Here is an 18,735-nt window from a genome sequence, read left to right as displayed (position 1 = left end):
AATTTGAATTTCAGGTAAAGAAGGAATAATCTTTTTTAATGTAAGCATGTTCTATGTGTATTTTATCTGGCACCCCTACTTCAAACAGTATATCGTACAACTGGGGAACTTGGGGAAGTATCCCCAGGGCATTGGTTTCAGGAGCTCCTGCGGATACCAATATCCAAGAATACTCAAGTCCCTTATATAAAATGATGCAGTCCAGTGAATACAGGAGGCCCTTCCAATACCTGTCTGTGAAACCCACACATAGAGGTCCGACTGTACTCTCTAGGTACAAAAATAGCAATCCCACCCTCTACCACGTGCTCCCCCCACCCCCTCCTGCAGGGTCAGCCAAGTTTGCACGTTCCCACGTGAAGATCCCTTTGAGCTCACCACGTGCACGGGAGAGCACTGACAATGCCTGTCAATCACTGGGGAAGCCGGAGGGTTTTCCGGACAGGAAATGAGGTGTGAAATGGGCGCGGAGACTTCTAGCTGGGCCCGGTGTCCCTCCCACCAGTGTAAAAATGCAAGATGATACACATAACGTGAGCAAACCTACTGGGAGGGCCTCAGACAAGGGTCCTTTTCCTTGGGGTGTTCAGAAAGAGAAATAAGTGATTACCTTTTACAAGCCAGAGCGTATAGATTGGCACTCTGATTATTTCCTTGTTTTTCCCAGCTTTTATTGCGGTTTGTAAGTAATAATAAATAAAAATGCCCCAGCCTCCTCTCAGTAAGTTTCCTGGAAGCAAAGAAGGGCTTCACTTGGGCTCCAGAACTGTGAAAAGCAGGAGGCAGTCTTCCACCAAGGACAGCATAGGGCAGGGAGGAATGTTGGGATGGAGGAAATGAGCATCCCAGGAATGAACATTTAAGGACAGAGTCGAGACTGCAGGAGTGTCCCCATGTTGAGACAGTCCCAGCCCTCTCTTGGGAGATTTATTTCTAGTTTATATCAGTTTATCACCCTTTCATGATTTTGTTCATTAATCCAAATACTGCTCTCCTGAAAACTTGCTTCTTCCAGGAAGCCACCCTCTCCACTCTCTTCTAAACTCTTAATGTCACCTCTCAATTGGAAATGGATCCTGCAGTAGCTGGAGACATCTCTTGAACTGAATTGTTACTGATATTTCCTATGATGGTATATTTCACTGCTTTGTCTTGTTTTCCTGGCACCAGACACATGTTCTTAAAGTGTTCCTGACCTCATGGTTGGTTAAGGGTATTTTGGCCCGTCAAGTCACAGCAGCCAACTATAGCAATAATCAGATTACCAACTGGAAGCAGTATTTATCAATAGTAGCACAGAAATATAAAAATGAATATAATTATTTGTTTTGTCATTTTATAGTTAAAGGCAGATTTCAAATATTTTGTGTCAATAATTGCTGTGATTGTTCATTGTTGTCCAGTCACTCAGTCATGTCCAACTCTTTGCGACCCCATGAACTGCAGCACACCAAGCTTCCCTGTCCTTCACTATCTCCCAGAGTTTGCTCAAACTCATGTCCATTGAGTCTATGATGTCATCCAGTCACCTCATCCTCTGTCAGCACCTTCTCCTCCTGCCCTCAATTTTCCCAGGCATCACTCTTCTCCAGTGAGTAGGCCCTTCAGATCAGGTGGCCAAAGTATTGGAGTTTCAGCTTCAGCCTCAGTCCTTCCAATGAATATTCAGGGTTGATTTTCTTTAGCATCGACTGGTTTGATCTTCTTGCTGTCCAAGGGACTCTCGAGAATCTTCTCCAGCACCACAATTTGAAAGCATCAGTTGTTCGGCGCTCAGCCTTCTTTATGGTCCAAGTCTCACATCTGTACATGACAACTGGAAAAACCATAGCTTTGACTATACAGACCTTTCTCTGCAAAGTGATGTCTCTGCTTTTCAATATGCTATCTGAGTTTATCATAGCTTTTCTTCCAAGGAGCAAGCCTCTTTTAATTTCATGGCTGCAGTCACCATCACAGTGATTTTGGAACCTGAGGAAAAAAAGGTCTGTCACTGTTTCTATTGCTTCCCCATCTATTTGCCATGAAGTGATGGCACCAGATGCCATGATCTTAGTTTTCTGACTGTTTAGTTTTAAATCAGCTTTTTCACTCTTGTCTTTCACTTTCATCAAGAGACTCTTTAGTTCCTCTTGACTTCCCTGTGGCTCAGCTGGTAAAGAATCTGCCTGCAATACAGGAGACCTGGATTCGATCCCTGGGTTGGGAAGATCCCCTGGAGAAGGGAAAGGCTACCCACTCTAGTATTTTGGCCTGGAGAATTCCAGGGACTGTATAGCCCATGAGGTCCTAAAGAGTCGCACATGACTGAGCAACTTTCACTAACTCTGTATATAAGTTAAATAAGCAGGGTGACAATAAACAACCTTGACATACTCCTTTCTCCATTTGGAACCAGTTTGTTGTTCCATCACTGGTTCTAACTTTTGCTTCTTGACCTGCATACAGGTTTCTCAGGAGGCAGGTAAAGTGGTCTGATATTCTCATCTCTTTAAAATTTTTCCACAGTTTGTTGTGATCCTCACAGTCAAAGGCTTTATCATGATCAATGAAGCAGCAGAAGTAGAGATGTTTTTCTGGAATTCCCTTGCTTTTTCTATGATCCAATGGATGTTGGCAATTTGATCTCTGGTTCCTCTGGCTTTTCGAAATCCAGCTTGTACATCTGGAAGTTCTCAGTTCAGGTACTGTTAAAGGCTAGCTCAAAGGATTTTGAGCATTACCTTGCTAGCATGTGAAATGAGAGCAATTGTGTAGTAATCGAAAACTGACCTTTTCCAGTCCTGTGGCCACTGCTGAGTTTTCCAATTTTGCTGGCATACTGAGTGCAGCAATTTAACATCATCATCTTTTAGGATTTGAAATAGCTCAATTGGAATTCCATCACCTCCACTAGCTTTGTTCGTAGTAATTCTTCCTAAGGCCCACTTGACTTCACATTCCAGGATGTCTGGCTCTAGGTAAGTGATCACACCATCGTAGTTATCCAGGTCATTAAGATCTTTTGTATAGTTCTGTGTATTCTTGCCACCTCTTCTTAATAGCTTCTGCTTCTGTTAGGTCCACACCATTTCTGTCCTTTATTGTGCCATCTCTGCATGAAATTCCAAGAATAAATCTGGTTTAAAACATTTATTTTACAAAGTTTAATTTTATGGGGAGAAGTAACATCATACATTTACTGTTCAATATTTGTAAAGAGCCAACAAATGTCAGTCTGCTATTTCAGATTATAATTTACAAATACCTTATTTTAAGTGGTCATTTAAAAGCAAAGACAATTACTTTTTAAATTTAACACTTCACCCAAATTACTATCTATTTATTTAAGTACTTACACAATTGATGCTCTTGCAAGAATTTTCCAATAGTATAGAGGAAACAGTGAAAACAAATCCTGAAATAAAATTTCATTTAAAAGTTTCGAATGAGTTGGAAGTTAAAATGTATATCAGAAAGGAGCACAGATACATCTCCCATTCGGTACAATAGCCACTATCTTGCTGATTTCTCTGTTTGCTAACAAAATAAAAACAAGACAAATAGATTATTAGCAGTGTTCATACTCCTGGGATAAATAACAATGTAAGTATGCTTGTATTTTTACCATAGGCCATTTATATGCAGTAGGAAGTTGGGAATAGTAAAACAAACATTTTGTGACTAATTCAAAGCTTAAAAATTGAAACCTTTAGTACACAATATATATCAGCTATTATGTATTTTACCAATTTTTTTTTCAAGAAGACCTTGTCAGGTTTCTACCAAGCTATGGAAGAAAACTGCACCTAGTTTTAGAGATATATTATAAAAAAAATTCATCTAATTCCAGAAAAAATAATATTGGACAAAGAAGCGAAACAGTAAGGATGACTAAGGCATTTGTTGCCAAGAATTAGGCTAACTGTCATCATAGCAATTGGACACCTAGATTGGATACCATCATAAAGGTCATAGAAGAAGCAAGAGAATTCCAGAAAAACATCTGCTACTGTTCGTTCACTAGGCTAAAGCCTTTGACTGTGTGGATCACAACAAACTGTGCAAAATTCTTAGACAGGAATACCAGACCACTTTACCTGCCTCCTGAGAAACCTGTATGCAGGTCAAGAAGCAACAGTTAGAACAGGACATGGAACAATGGACTAGTTCAAAATTGAGAAAGGAGTATGTCAAGGCTGTATATTGTCAGTCTGCTTATTTAACTTATATTCAGGGTACACCATGTGAAATGCATGATGGAATCACATGCATGGAATCAAGATTGCTGTGAGAGATATCAACACACTCAAATGTACAGATGACATCTAATAGCAGAAAACAAAGCGGAACTAAGGAGCCTCTTGATGAAGGTCAAAGAGGAGAGTGAAAAGCTGGCTTAAAACTCAGCATTCAAAAAACTAGGGCTTCTCTGATGGCTCAGAAGGTAAAGAATCTGCCTGCAATTTGGGAAACCCAGGTTCAATCTCTGGGTTGGGAAGATCCCCTGGAGAAGGAAATGGCAACCTGCTCCAATATTCTTACCTGGAAAATTCCGTGGACAGAATAGCCTGACTCTCGGGCTACATTCCATAGGGTTACAAAGAGTCAGACAGGACTGAGCAACTAACACACAGATATACAGATGATATCTAATGGCAGAAAACAAAAAGGAACTAAAGACCCTCTTGATGAAGGTGAGAGACGAGAGTGAAAAAGCTGACTTAAAACTCAGCATTCAGAAAACTAAGATCATGGCCTCTGGTCCCATCATTTCATGGCAAATAGATGGGGAAGCAATAGAAACAGTGACAGACTTTTTTTTTTCCTCAGGCTCCAAAATCACTGTGATGGTGACTGCAGCCATGAAATTAAAAGAGGGTTGCTCCTTGGAAGAAAAGCTATGACAAACTCAGATAGCATATTGAAAAGTAGAGACATCACTTTGCAGAGAAAGGTCTGTATAGTCAAAGCTATGGTTTTTCCAGTTGTCATGTACAGATGTGAGACTTGGACCATAAAGAAGGCTGAGTGCCGAACAATTGATGCTTTCAAATTGTGGTGCTGGAGAAGATTCTTGAGAGTCCCTTGGACAGCAAGAAGATCAAACCAGTCGATGCTAAAGAAAATCAACCCTGAATATTCATTGGAAGGACTGAGGCTGAAGCTGAAACTCCAATACTTTGGCCACCTGATGCGAAGGGCCTACTCACTGGAGAAGAGTGATGCTTGGGAAGATTGAGGGCAGGAGGAGAAGGCGCTGACAGAGGATGAGGTGATTGGATGACATCATAGACTCAATGGACATGAGTTTGAGCAAACTCTGGGAGATAGTGAAGGACAGGGAAGCTTGGTGTGCTGCAGTTCATGGGGTCGCAAAGAGTTGGACATGACTGAGCGACTAGACAACAAGTTTTTGGAATTCTAAGTGATTGAGCCTACAGGGAAAACTCATGATGTTAAGCCACTTCTTTTTCTTTTGGGTAATAGAAAAGTTCGCTGCTGATAGTGTCAAAACAGCAGCTAATACCGAAAAGTCAGCTGTAGTTATCTTCAAAATATATTTTTTCATTTTTCTGGATGATGAGTGCATTTTCTCTAGAAGTGCACTTTCTCTAGATCACGTCATTTCACTTGTATCATGTTCAGTGATTTTCTAAATAACTTAAGCTTTCTTATTTAAATATTCAAACTTACATTTTAGCAATTTTTATTGGGGAAAACTAGAGTATTTTTGCTCTTCTTAAACAGAGGGTAAGGAATTGAACATGATTTAATCTTTATTGATAACTAACTGAGCATTACTTGTGAAAATCAATCAGTGTATAGTCATTAAACAGTAATGTTCCCAGGGTCAACTGCAGGCAGTAGACCTCCATCCTGAGGAACACAGACCAGCCTTCCCTGCCTATGGCTGTGCGGTCTCCTCCCTCCCATCAGCTCTGACCCTTGCTGTTCTGCCCGTGTGCTGCTTTTGAAGTGTCCCCTTATTGTCTTCCCAAGAGCCTGAGACTGGCTCCAGATTCTCTGATTGTGTGACGATCGTATGCTTTGTGACAGATATTTGCTGTTCAGAGGCCCTGTCCCTTGTTTCCAGGTTCTGGGCTGAGCTCCTAAGTACTGACCTTGTTGGGAACAACTTTCTTGAAAGGAACTAGCAAACCGCCCAGATCCTAATACCTTCCTCCTTGTTCCCCTCATCTTCTATGTGTGCTTCAAAATTCCTCCCATAGAATTCCAAATCAACAACGGTTCACACTTAGATGGTGCTTATTCTCTCGCAGGCACTCACCGAAACCCTTTACATACATCAATCACTGCAGCTTTACAAGACTTCTCAGCTTATTTACTATTTCCAGGTGAAGAAAGGAAGGCACAGAGATGGCAAGTGACTTGCCTACAGGCACACAGCTGGTAAGTGGAAAAGCCGGGACTCTCCCCAGGCAGCCTGACTGCAAGGCCTGCATTCGTTTGTACTACCCTTTCCGGGACTCTGACTGCTGTCGTCCATCTCTGTGGATGTTGGTGGGACCTGAATGCGTAGAGGAGGACTGACTGGTCATGAGGTTTCACTGCCGTAGCCTCAGGCACAGCCATCTTTCTGAACAACTAGGTCCCTGCCAGGATTATCTGCTTTCAGACTTCTCCTCTCCTCCAATCCAAACTGCAGTTAGAACCAGCTATGAGCAATGATCCGGCATCTTTTGTGTGGCAGACACGGTTCCAAGCATCTGGCAAATAGCTCAGATCCCTATGAAACTGTCATCTCTTCATAATTATACACGGAAGGCTCAGAGACCTTAAGTGGCTTGTTCAAATCACACAGAGATTGGCAAAGCCACCATTTTCATTCTTCAGACACCTCAAGGACAAAAACCTCCATCATTCTCCATTTGCCTATAGGATAGAAGCCAAATTCCTCCCTGGCAGGCAAGGTGCCATATTATCTTTCCAGCCTTATCTCCCACTGGGCTCTAGCTTGACTCCTCTGTTCCAGACTCGCATGTCTGTGCCTTCTCCCCCAACCCACAACTTACTCCCAGAGCCCCGCCATCTAGCCCTGGTTCCCACGATCTAGAATATCTGTTTTTTTAACCTTTGTGCCCACTCAAGTCCTATTCAGTCTTCCCTCTCACACAGGGCCCTCCTTCATGAAATGCTCCAAGCCCCAGGAATCTCACTTCCCCCTTTATGCCTCCTGCTCAGACCAACTCCAGGTACCAGATCATTTGTTCAGGTCAGCTGACTCGTGAGGCCAGGCTCCACATATGGCAGACCCTTTAGCTGAATATTTTGACTCAATAGTGTCTCGCTTTGTATATATAGTTAGAAGCATCACAGAATTTTCCCTGTGAGCTGTTGTACCAAGAACTGGGGCAAAAACTCCTTTGCATGGACAAAGTGCAAACTAGATGAAATTTATCATTGGTGTTTTCTAATACAACTTCCCCTCCTTCTAAGTTATTCTAGCAAGTGAAGGTTATATCTATATGCTTTTTCACGACTCTTTTAAAATTTCAAATATGTGAATAATAATAGTAATGGCATACATATTACTGTGTGTCAGGAAGCAACAGTTAGAACTGGACATGGAACAACAGACTGGTTCCAAATAGAAAAAGGAGTACGTCAAGGTTGTATATTGTCACCCTGCTTATTTAACTTATATGCAGAGTACATCATGAGGAACACTGGGCTGGAAGAAGCACAAGCTGGAATCAAGATTGCCGGGAGAAATATCAATAACCTCAGATATGCAGATGACACCACCCTTATGGCGGAAAGTGAAGAGGAACTCAAAAGCCTCTTGATGAAAGTGAAAGAGGAGAGTGAAAAGGTTGGCTTGAAGTTCAACATTCAGAAAACAAAGATCATGGCATCTGGTCCCATCACTTCATGGGAAATAGATGGAAAAACAGTGGAAACAGTGTCAGACTTTATTTTTTTGGGCTCCAAAATCACTGTGGATGATGATTGCAGCCATGAAATTAAAAGACACTTACTCCTTGGAAGGAAAGTTATGACCAACATTACTTTGCCAACCAAGGTCTGTCTAGTCAAGGCAATGGTTTTTCCCGTGGTCATGTATGGATGTGAGAGTTGGACTGTGAAGAAAGCTGATCGCCGAAGAATCGATGCTTTTGAACTGTGGTGTTGGAGAAGACTCTTGAGAGTCCCTTGGACTGCAAGGAGATCCAACCAGTCCATTCTAAAACACCAGTCCTGGGTGTTCACTGGAAGGACTGATGCTAAAGCTGAAACTGCAGTACTTTGGCCACCTCATGCGATGAGTTGACTCACTGGAAAAGACTCTGATGCTGGGAGGGATTGGGGGCAGGAGGAGAAGGGGATGACAGAGAATGAGATGGCTGGATGGCATCACCGACTCTGTGGACGTGAGTTTGAGTGTACTCCGGGAGTTGGTGATGGACAGGGAGGCCTGGCGTGCTGTGATTCATGGGGTCGCAAAGAGTTGGACACGACTGAGCGACTGAACTGAACTGAACATGCTTTTATAAGCACATTGTGAGTATTTACTAATTTAGTTAACCCTAAAAATCCTTTGAGGTAGTTATTATTATTGCTCTCCTTTTACAGATGCGCTGACGGAGTCACAGACCGGTTAAAAAACTTGCCTAGTGTCACGCAGTTGGTGTTCAAAGCCAGATGTCTCATATGACGCTATATGGCCTCACCGAGAAAATAATGTAATTGTTTCTGATGGTGACACTAATGCCTGCTTTTAAAAAATCAGATAATAAACAAAGTAAGTGTATCACAGAACTATGATAACTGGAAAGCAAAACACATAATAATTCATTGCGAGACCAGCTTGGGTTCCAAATTCTAGTGCTAAGAATGCTGGTGATCTGGGGTTGACCACAGGGCTGACAGAGTCTGCAAGGCCCAAGCTCAGATGTCATTTCTTATCCTCTGGCTACAAGGAAAGAGACAGGAGGGAGGGCCCCAGAACACGGGACTGCTCCCAAAGAAACACACAAAGTATAAGGAGACTGTCACCCCTAATCCTATCACTCATGGAGAATCAAATAAACTACTCAAGCAGATATTAATACATGTTGGGTCCTATTTCAGAAATGGAACTACATTGTACATCCTGAGGTGTTTTTTTAGTTACAATTTTAAATAGCTTCATTGAAGTCTAATATATAAACCATAAAATTCTCTTGTTTTAACCATACAATTAATTTTAGTAAATTTACAGGGTTTTGCAACCATTATTGTGATCCAATTTTAGACCATTGTATCACCCCCCAAAGATTCCTTATACACATTGGTACTTACTCTTCATTCCCACTCCAGCTTTGGAATTGCTGCTCTTTCTGTATTGATTTGCCTATTCTAGACAGTTTGTATAACTGGGAGCATACGAAAGAATTTGGGTTCTTTTATTTATCATGATGTTCTCAAGGTTCATCCTTACTGTAGCATGTGTCAGCACACCATCCTTTTTGATGACTGCATGATATTCCATTATGTGAATATACCACTGTTGTCTATTCAGTCATCTGTTAGTGGACATCTGGATTGTTTCAAATGAATAATGCTGCTATGATACTCACATACAAGTCTTTGTATGGACCTGTTTTCGTTTCTCTGTGGTAAGATATTTAGGAATGAAACTGTTAGGTCTTGTAAAATTTTCCAAAATTGTTGTGCCATTTTGCATTCCTACTAGCAATACAAGAGAATTCTAGTTTTTCCACATCTTAGCCAATATTTGCTACTGTCTAGGTTTTTGAGTATACCCATCCTAGTGGGTGTGACGTGATATCTCAATGTTTTGATTTGCATTTTCCTAATGACATCAAACATCTTTCCATGTGCTTATTGGTCATTCACATATTTTCTTTCGTGAAATATCCATTCAAAAACGTGCCCATTCTTCAGTTGGTTTTTCTTTTTATTATTGTATCTTTATGTATTCTAGATACAAGTCATTCATCAGATATGTCCTGTATTTTCACTTTCTTCATGATATCTTTAGAAGCACAAAGGTTTTGAATTTTGATGAAGTCAATTTATCAATTTTTTCTTTCATTGCTTGTGCTTTTGGCATGATATCTAAGAAGTCTTTGCCTAACCCTGCCATGTTTTAGAGTTGAACTCCCTTCTTCCTCCCACTTACCAGTATGCCCTGGACATCTTTCTACCTCAGTAAATGCAGATCTGCACCATTATACTTCATAGTTTTGGTTTGGAACGAAGGGAGGGAAGAAAGGAGACAACAGGGCCAAACTATTCAAAATATCCAGGACAACTCTGTTTATCCTTGAGGTCTTCCCACTTTCCTTTTGTATTGTCTTGTGTCTGGTACCTCCTCTGTGGTTTGTGAATAGAAACTTTATTAGGTTATTAACTTCACCACAACATTTTATGTTTAATATCTTGGTCACACAGTTTCCTAGCCCCAAATTTCCTGTAGGAGGCTTAAGTCCCTCCATCACAGACTCTAGTGAGGGGATGCTCGTAAGAAACATGTGTTCCCCTGTAATTTGGAATTTGACAGCTGCTGCTTCTGGCATTGACTTCGTTCTCTGGAACTGGACTTGGCCTTGAGAGTGATGCAGCTTTGGGTAATGTATTAAAATGGAAATATGGAAAAAGAAAAGTAAATAGTAGATAACAGTAATTGGTATGTGTGTTTTAATGAAAGTCTGATGGATATTCCTGAACAAAATAGTGGTTATCATTTAACAAGCTCCAGATTGAGACGAATGGTTGCATCCTGGCCCCTGTCCTAAGTAAAGCTTTGCTGGCTTGACGGGTAGGATATGAGGTATCGTGTAAAGCTAGATGCTTCTTTAGGAAATAATTTTCAGAGTGAGGACACTAATGGAGAAAATCCAGGCTGAGGGAAAGAGCCTGTGAGAGGGGCCTCAGAATAAGAATGGGAAAGGCAGCTAGATTTCAGAGCTCAGGGCTGAAAATGCTAATCTGCTAAAAAGTGAAAGTCGCTTAGTCCAGTCCAACTCTTTGTGACCCCATGGACTATATAGTCCATGGAATTCTCCAGGGCAGAATACTGGAGTGTATTCTGGAGTAGCCTTTCACTTCTCCAGAGGATCTTCCCAACCAAAGGATCGAACCCAGGTCTCCCACATTGCAGGCAGATTCTTGCAGCTGAGCCACAAGGGAAGCCCAAGAATACTGGAGTGGGTAACCTACCCCTTCTCCAGGGGATCTTCCCAACCCAGGAATCTAACAGGGGTCTCCTGCATTACAGGCAGATTCTTTACCAACTGAGCTATCAGGGAAGCCTAATCTGCTAAAAGAGAGGGTCAATAGACAAACATTTTGATGAGAAGTCAAGTGGGATGGCGGGATCCTTTGGGGACCTAACTCCTACTGTTAGGGCCAAGAATTTGGAACTAGAGTACTAACACTGGGGAAAAGCAAGGCAAGCAGCGGAGAGAGATAAGGGCAGCCCTCAACCCCCACCCCTACTCCTGGCTGGACAGTGGCCATCCCAAGGTTAGAGACATGGCATTGAACAAAAAGGGTGTGTAAAAATCAACAAAAAGCTCCTCTAAGCTGATAGGTAAACTACTCAATATATGAGGCTGAAAAATGCAGAGGGAGATCTTTCAAAGTCCTTTAAGATGCAGCCTCGGGTCCTTAGCTTCTGTTTTTCATGTGGAAAACAACACAAAGCCACTTCAGGAGCCAACTGCTGAGTGCATGGAATATGGAATTATACTGGAAGACAAAGAAACAGTGAGACCAGCTGGACGCTACCACAGAGATTCAGACATGAGAAGGGCTGGCTTTAGAGAGACATTTGGGTGTGCAGGAAGAATGGGTTGGATTTGCTGTGCAAGTGCAGAGAGAAGACAAGAATGGTGGGGAGTGGCAGTGAGGGGAAGGCTGTAAGAGGATTTGGGGTTTTTGGAGGTATAATTAAAATGCACAGATCTTAAGCGTGGAATGAATTTTGATAAATGTGTTCATCTCTGTTCCCCGCAACCCCAACAGAGGTTTTTAAAAGACCGAATTTCCAGTGCCTGCAGATCCTAAGTGAGGCTGCTTCAAAGGCAAGAAGCTGTAAGCCACCGAAGAGAGAAGTAAGGACTAGAACTTTAGATTTGAAAGTTATGTGCAGCCAGCAGGTGGAAATCTCTTGAGCAAGTGAATACAGGTGCAGGAAGAGGCAACTGGAGAACAGGCCCAATTTGGGGTGCACATGGACCCACTCTCCCACTGTGGGTCTTATTTGCAGATATAAGTGCAGAGGCTTCTCTTTATTTGGACCTTCAGCCTCAGACTTTTCTTAAATGAGGAAGAAACTGCTTTCTGAGCTGGCCTCTGCCAAAGTCTGTCCTATGGAACTTGCAGAAGGGCGTCACTGGGGGGAAGGGAGCGGGAGGATCCCAGAGGGGGGTCTGCACCTCTTCCCAGCAGCCTGCACAGCTACCTTGGTGAGCTGGAGCCCAGCCTCCTCGGTGCAGCGTGTTCTGGGAGCCGGCCTGGGCACCACGGGGAGCATCTTTGCTCCAGGTGTGCGCTCGCAGCAGCCCTCCAGCAGTACCCTCGGTGTTTGCAGCCCTTGCAAGCTTGCACGCAGAGGGAGCCCAGTGGCTAAAGTTGGGGGGTGGTGGGCGTGTCGGCGCTCCCTAGCGCTCTCTCCCGCCCAGGCAGTCCCGGGAACGTTCTGAAAAGTATCCAAAAGTTCTGTGCCGCGCGCGCGCGCGCAAAAAAAGGGCACAACCCCCCACCTCTTTAGACGTTGCGAGTCCCGACCTCGCCAGTCCAGCTGCACCTCCGGCAGCGGAACGTACGCGTCCTGCGCCTCCTCCTCGCCAGCCTCGCTGTCGGCCGGTTGCCTCCCTTGCAGCTACCGGAGAGTCTGCGCTTCTCCTTGGGGCACCATGCCCAACGACGATGCGTATAGCAAGCCCTCCGCACCGTCGGAGGCCCCGAACACCCCGGGGGCACCACCGCAGGGCAAGGCTGGGGGCTTCGGCAAAGCGGCCGGGGCGCCTCTCGGGACCACTGGCGGCGGCGGCGACGGCGGCGGTGGTGGCGGCGGCGGCGACGGCTCGGGAGCGTCGGGCATGGGCGCCGTCTCGAACAAGAAGTCTCCGCGGCTGCCCAAGTGCGCGCGGTGCCGCAACCACGGCTACGCGTCGCCGCTCAAGGGCCACAAGCGTTTCTGCATGTGGCGTGACTGCCAGTGCAAGAAGTGCAACCTGATCGCAGAGAGACAACGCGTGATGGCCGCGCAGGTGAGTGCGGGCGTCCGGAACCGGGCTTCACCCCGACTTTTTCGAGTAAAGCCCCTCGAGGGTCCCGCGCCGCCGCGAGGGCCGCGGGTTCGGAAGGAAGGCGGCGGTGCTTGCCGACAGCCACTGCGCGCTCGGGGCCGGGGGTCCTAGGCACGCGCGCATACCGCGCTCCGGGGGCCTGGCGTCGTCTCCAGTGCCGCGGGCGGAGCCGGGGAGGTGCGGGGTTCCCCGGGCTCCCGAAGCGCCGCGTCCTTGACCCAGCGGGAATTGTGGGGTTCGCACCTTCGGGGATCCTCTGGCTGTCTGACTTCCTCTTTCAAAGCTAGCTGCGAGTTGCAGGGTTCGCTCTGCTTGGGAGTCCCCGGGATCCCTAGCCTCATCCTGCGGCGCAGAGTTGCGGGGTTCGCGCTGCTGGGGACAGGGTCCCCGGGATCTCTGACCCCCGCCTCCAGCGGCGAGCTGCGCGGTTCGCGCCCTCGGGGAGCCCTGGGCAGCCGACCTCACTCTCGGAGCGCTGCCCCCTGGGGTCCCCGACTCCGCCCCGAGCCGGGAGGTGCGCTCGTAACTCGGGGGGGGGCGTTGGCCCCTTCTCCGCGGAAGCGGGACCCGGCCGGCCGCAGCTTCCGCGGGCGGCGCGCGGCGGCGCGAGGCTTCGCTCTTCTGGAAACGTCGCCCTAACGGCCGCGGCGCGGCGTGGCCCTCGCTGTGCTCTTGGCGCCCTTTTTCGTCCTCGCCGCGGCGGAGCCTGGCTCAGCCATTTTGAGCACTAGGCAACTTTTAGTTGGACTTTAAAGTTTGCTGTCTCGAGTCCAGGTTACTTTGAGTGTGTTTTAAAACACACTTAAGAACTTTAAACGTCCACGCAGAGGAGAGAATGCAGGCGTTTGAGGTTTTGTCTGCTGTTCCTGGTGTGTGTGTGTGTGTTTTAAAGCGTCCTAAGCAGGGCAGTATTTTTGTACCTTAACAGAAATGAAGTCGTTGGTATCCTGAAAGAATTTTTAGAAGAGAATAATACACATTCTTTCCAGCTAAAAGTTGTTCCATCCTTTTAAAACAGGTTATTTACAATGAAATATTACAAGGAAATGTTTACTAACGACGTGCTGCTTTTGGTTAGGAACGGGTAAATACCCTCCACTGAAAACGGTATCAGTAAGAGCCTTGAACAGGGCTTCACATTCTTAGAGATTATACTTTTTATATACACCCAGTTTTTAAAAAAATGTTTTAAAATAGTTAAATTCGGTCTTCACAGACTCTGAGAGTAATCATGGAAATACAGGTTGTTTTACTTGGTTTCTTTATTGGTTTTTAGGTTAATCTGTAGTGGAAAAGAATACACTGAATATAGCATTTAAATGCATCCCAGTGAACTTACTGAAAAAAAAAAAACTTATGACATTTGTTTTTGTAGGTAGAAAATTTTTTTCTGCAAATTTAGCTGCTGGCTTTAATATTTAGTGTGGAGAATGCTTGGGAGGGGGATTTTTCTCAAAATGTAAGAAAAATATGCATCCAAGTAGGGCCGTTAAGTTTGAATAAGCTGTATTAGTAGGAGTACTAATTTGTAAGGAGGCTGTTCGCTATGTTAAAAACAAAAGGAACTCAAAATTATTTTAATAGTATAAAACTTCAGTGTTTTCAACACCAGAAGGCTTGTGCTGTGCTGAGTGAAATCCTTTAAACAACCATGTAACAGTCATTCTAAAATAGCTTAAAACTGATTTTAAATAAGACCCTAAAATAATTGCATTTTAAATCAATTGCCTCACCTTCCCTGTTTAAATACCATTTCCTAAGAGCCTTTGAGAGGTCTTTGTAAAAGTGTTTTTAGTTTATGGACTATATAATACTCTTTTAAACTCATGGGTATTCTTTTAAACGTTTGTGGTCAAATCCTTAATATTCTGTTTCTAAACTTGGTTAATAATCAAAAATTCAAGAATTAAACTTAATTATTTAATCTTAATTATTTAATTAAGTATTTATAAGATTATTTAATCTTGATTATGCAAAGATTTTTTTAAAGTTGAAGACTGCTCTTGTTAGGAGTAAAATTACTTCCAAGTTAATCATCTTTCTAAATTTACACTACAGTTTTCCTAAAAAGTCTATAAATTGTAGTTATGCTTCTGGTTCACCATTTTGATGTCAACTTTTTGGCTTGTATTTCAGCCTCTGAGGTACAGGTGCTTCCCTTTCCATCATCACTAGTGGTCAGTTTCAACAGAAAGTCCGCCTTTTTTTTTGTTACTTATAAACAAAAATACAATTTTTTTTTTGGACACAACTTTTCAACCTTTCACGGTTATTTAAAAGAGGGACCATGAGGAGTGTCTTAGGTATGCTGGGTCCTTTCCAGCCCCCACTGGGGAATATCACACCTGCTTTCTCCTTTTCTCTCCATCTCCACCTCCACCTCTTTCTCCAGGGACTTCAACTCCATATTGCAGCCCGCCTTTCCCCATTACTTCCCTCCATCCAATAGAATAGGGCTCTGGGTTTCCTGAGCAGCCCCTGCCTTCATTGTCTACCCTGCTCCCATGTTGGGGGTAGTTCTGCCCTTTCCTCCTTGCGTGTCAGGCTTTACTCCTGCTGCTCTTCACGGCCCTGTCTGATACCGCCTCTGCTCATCATTGCACTTAAAGCCCTTTTTGTGCCTGTCCTGTGGTGGTTCACGGTTTGTCTTGAGTTGTAGTTGCATGTTTGCTTCCTGTCTCTCCTTTCAAACAGTTAGTACTTTGGGATCTAATCTAGTCTTACTGTACCTTGCTGGTCGTGGTTCCTAATACAGCGGCCTTTTACATATTTGTGGAAGGAAGCAGTGAGCGATCCCATTCTCCTTCCTTCCTAATCTGTCAGTGCTGACTTCTGCTCTTCACGTTGAATTCCTCTGCTGACTGCGGCTTTTTCTCATCCAGTCTTTCCTCCTAGTCTACATACACATTTGTTTATTGAAAAGTTTTTGAGGACTCACTAAAAGCTCTAAAGGACCTCTGACTCAACCAGTTTTCAGCTTTGGCTGCACATCAGAGTTACCTGGGTGGCTATAAAAAGAAATGAGGGGGAAAAAAAGAAATGAAGGGGAAAAAAAGAAATGAAGGATTCTCAGACCTCATCCCTGGAGGTAAGGGATGGAGCTGTCTGGGATGGGCGGGGCTTCAGTGGTTTTGGCAAAGCTGTCGAGTGATTCTAGGGTGCTGGAGGGTGACCCACTGCCCTGTACTTCCAGGTGGCCCTGAGACGGCAGCAGGCCCAGGAAGAGGAACTGGGGATCAGTCACCCCATCCCGCTGCCCAGCACGGCTGAGCTGATCGTTAAGAGAGAGAACAGCGGCAGCAACCCATGCCTGATGACTGAGAGCAGTAGCTCCTCGCAGCCGCCACCGGCCAGCACCCCCACCGCGGCAGCTTCGGGTAAGCCTGTGGGCCAGCTGGAGGGAAGAAGGGTGTGGCCACAAAGACAGCCTCAGGGTGGTTCTGAGCCCCAAAGCACATTCAGAGCTTAGAGGGTTTCTTAAAAGATCCTCCCTCTGAAGGTCTGTTTTGGCTGCCTCACAAAGAAGGTGGGCCCGAATTCTAGAACCAGAAGTTCAACAACTTCACTTTCCTGTTGTTTTTTTGCCAAGGCTGAATCTGGACAGAGTCAAAATTACAGAATGTCAGAGAGGTTAGACCAGAATTCATCTCAATCAGCCCCTTCCATTCTCAGGATCCTACTGGTGGGAGCCAAAGATTCTTGTTTCCTAAAGCTGAAAGTCCTTTCTCTGGGAAGGACTGCAATTCCACTTGGGGAACATAGCTTAAAAAAACAGATTCTAGGTTCTAAGTTTCAGTGGACACTGGAATTGAGGCAAGGCATGTCTCATTGGCTTAAATTCTCTCTCATGTGCTAAGATTATATCAGGGGCTATAGATGTATGCTGATTCATTTCATTTTCAGAAGAAGGAGGTGTTAATTTTATTTTATACTATGTGAAAATTGAGGTATAAAAAGTTTTAGTGACTGGCTACATCTGTCAAACTAGGAAGTATCTGAACTGATCCATCTCCCTCCAAATCTCACAGTGCTTACTGCACTGGGTGTGTAAATGACCTTGAGAATCATGGTGCTCTAGAGCTGCATTGTCCAACATGGAAGCCCCTAGCCTCATTGGGCTACTTAAATTTAATTACAATGAAGTAAAATTAAAACTTTTATCCAGAGAAGATATACAAATGGTAGAAAGCCTAAGGAAAGTTGCTTGATAGCATTAGTCATTAGGGAAATGTAAATTGAAACTATAGTGAGATACCGCCTCACACCAGTTAGGATGCTTACCATCAAAAAACCAAAAAATAACAATATTGGTGAAGATGTGGAAAAATTGGAACTTTTGTGCATAGTTGGTAGGAATGTAAAATGGTACCGCTGCTATGGAAAACAGTATGGTGGTTTCTCAGAAGTTAAAAATAGAATTATCACATGATCCAGCAATTCCACTTCTGAATGCATACTGAAAAGAATTGAAAACAGCATCTTAAAGAGGTATTTCTACATCCATTTTCATAGCAGCATTATGCATAATAGCTAAAATGTGGAAGCACCTCATGTGTCCACTGACAGATGAATGGAAGAGCAAAATGTGGTAAAAAAGAAAACTAGCCTGAAAAAGAAGGAAATTTTGACACATGCTTGAGGACTTTATGCTAAGTGAAATAAACCAGTCACAAAAAGACAAATACTGTATGATTCCACTTACATACTTGAAGTAGTCAGAATCATAGAGACAGAAGGTGGATTGGTGGTTGTCACAGGCTGGGGGAGAGGGGGATAGAGGGTTACTGTTTAATGAGTATAGGGTTTCAGCTTTATGAGATGGAAAGAGCTGTGGAGATGGATGATGGTGATGGTTGCAATACATCATGAATGTAGTTACTGTCACTGAACTGTGCACTTAAAGATGGTTGAGATGTTTGTTTTTATGTTGCATGTATTTTATGACAGTAAAAATAAAAGTTTTAAACATTTAGTTCCTCAGTTGCGCTAGTCATATTTCAGATGTTCAACAGGCACATACATAGCTAACACCGGCCATATTGGATAGCGTGTGCTTCCATTTCTCACAAAGTTCCATTTAATGGCACTGGTCTAGAATACAGGGGCTCTAAGAAACTCACCGAATAGGATCTGTGACATCCCATTGGCAAATATAAAGACATATATTTCATACTAAACATACACGCTGAGATTCACAGAATCTTGAGCCTTCTAAGACTCCATGAGATGTAACCTTGGAGTAAGTTTTAAGGAAACTTTTCATGAGTTAGTTTGCTGTGCTTAATCACTGGGCTAAAGTTGTCAGCTGCCTAGTTGTCATTAACTAGCTGTGCAGCTTTAGACAAGTCACTTAAACTCTCTGGTGGTCTTGTTTCCTCTTTCCAAAAATGAGGGATGAGCTCTTTGAGGCTTTTTAAGATTCTCAGAGTCTTGACTATTATAAAGAAGAGGATTAGAGGGCAAAGAAGAC

At 43.9% G+C, this 18,735-nt stretch overlaps 1 protein-coding gene across 4 annotated transcripts in view; it reads left to right on the top strand.

The window, feature by feature from the left end:
• Window positions 1-12,869: 12,869 nt before the first annotated feature.
• The window catches only part of DMRT1 (doublesex and mab-3 related transcription factor 1), a 93,309-nt gene continuing 87,443 nt past the window's right edge, over window positions 12,870-18,735 (top strand). For 2 of the 4 annotated variants that reach the window (XM_055427878.2, XM_088837694.1), the window contains exons 1-2: window positions 12,870-13,226; window positions 16,459-16,642. In XM_055427878.2, the coding sequence (XP_055283853.1) occupies window positions 12,870-13,226; window positions 16,459-16,642 (541 nt within the window). Of the gene's footprint in view, window positions 13,227-16,458; window positions 16,651-18,735 lie in introns of all 4 variants that reach the window. The other 2 variants (XM_088837693.1, XM_088837692.1) reach the window with 1 other exon arrangement.

The sequence above is a fragment of the Moschus berezovskii genome, chromosome 7 (genome assembly GCF_049115385.1).
Source record: "Moschus berezovskii isolate FMDL1 chromosome 7, NW_MosBer_1.0, whole genome shotgun sequence".
Lineage (NCBI taxonomy): Eukaryota > Metazoa > Chordata > Mammalia > Artiodactyla > Moschidae > Moschus > Moschus berezovskii.
This window is presented reverse-complemented; position numbering and strand designations above follow the sequence as displayed.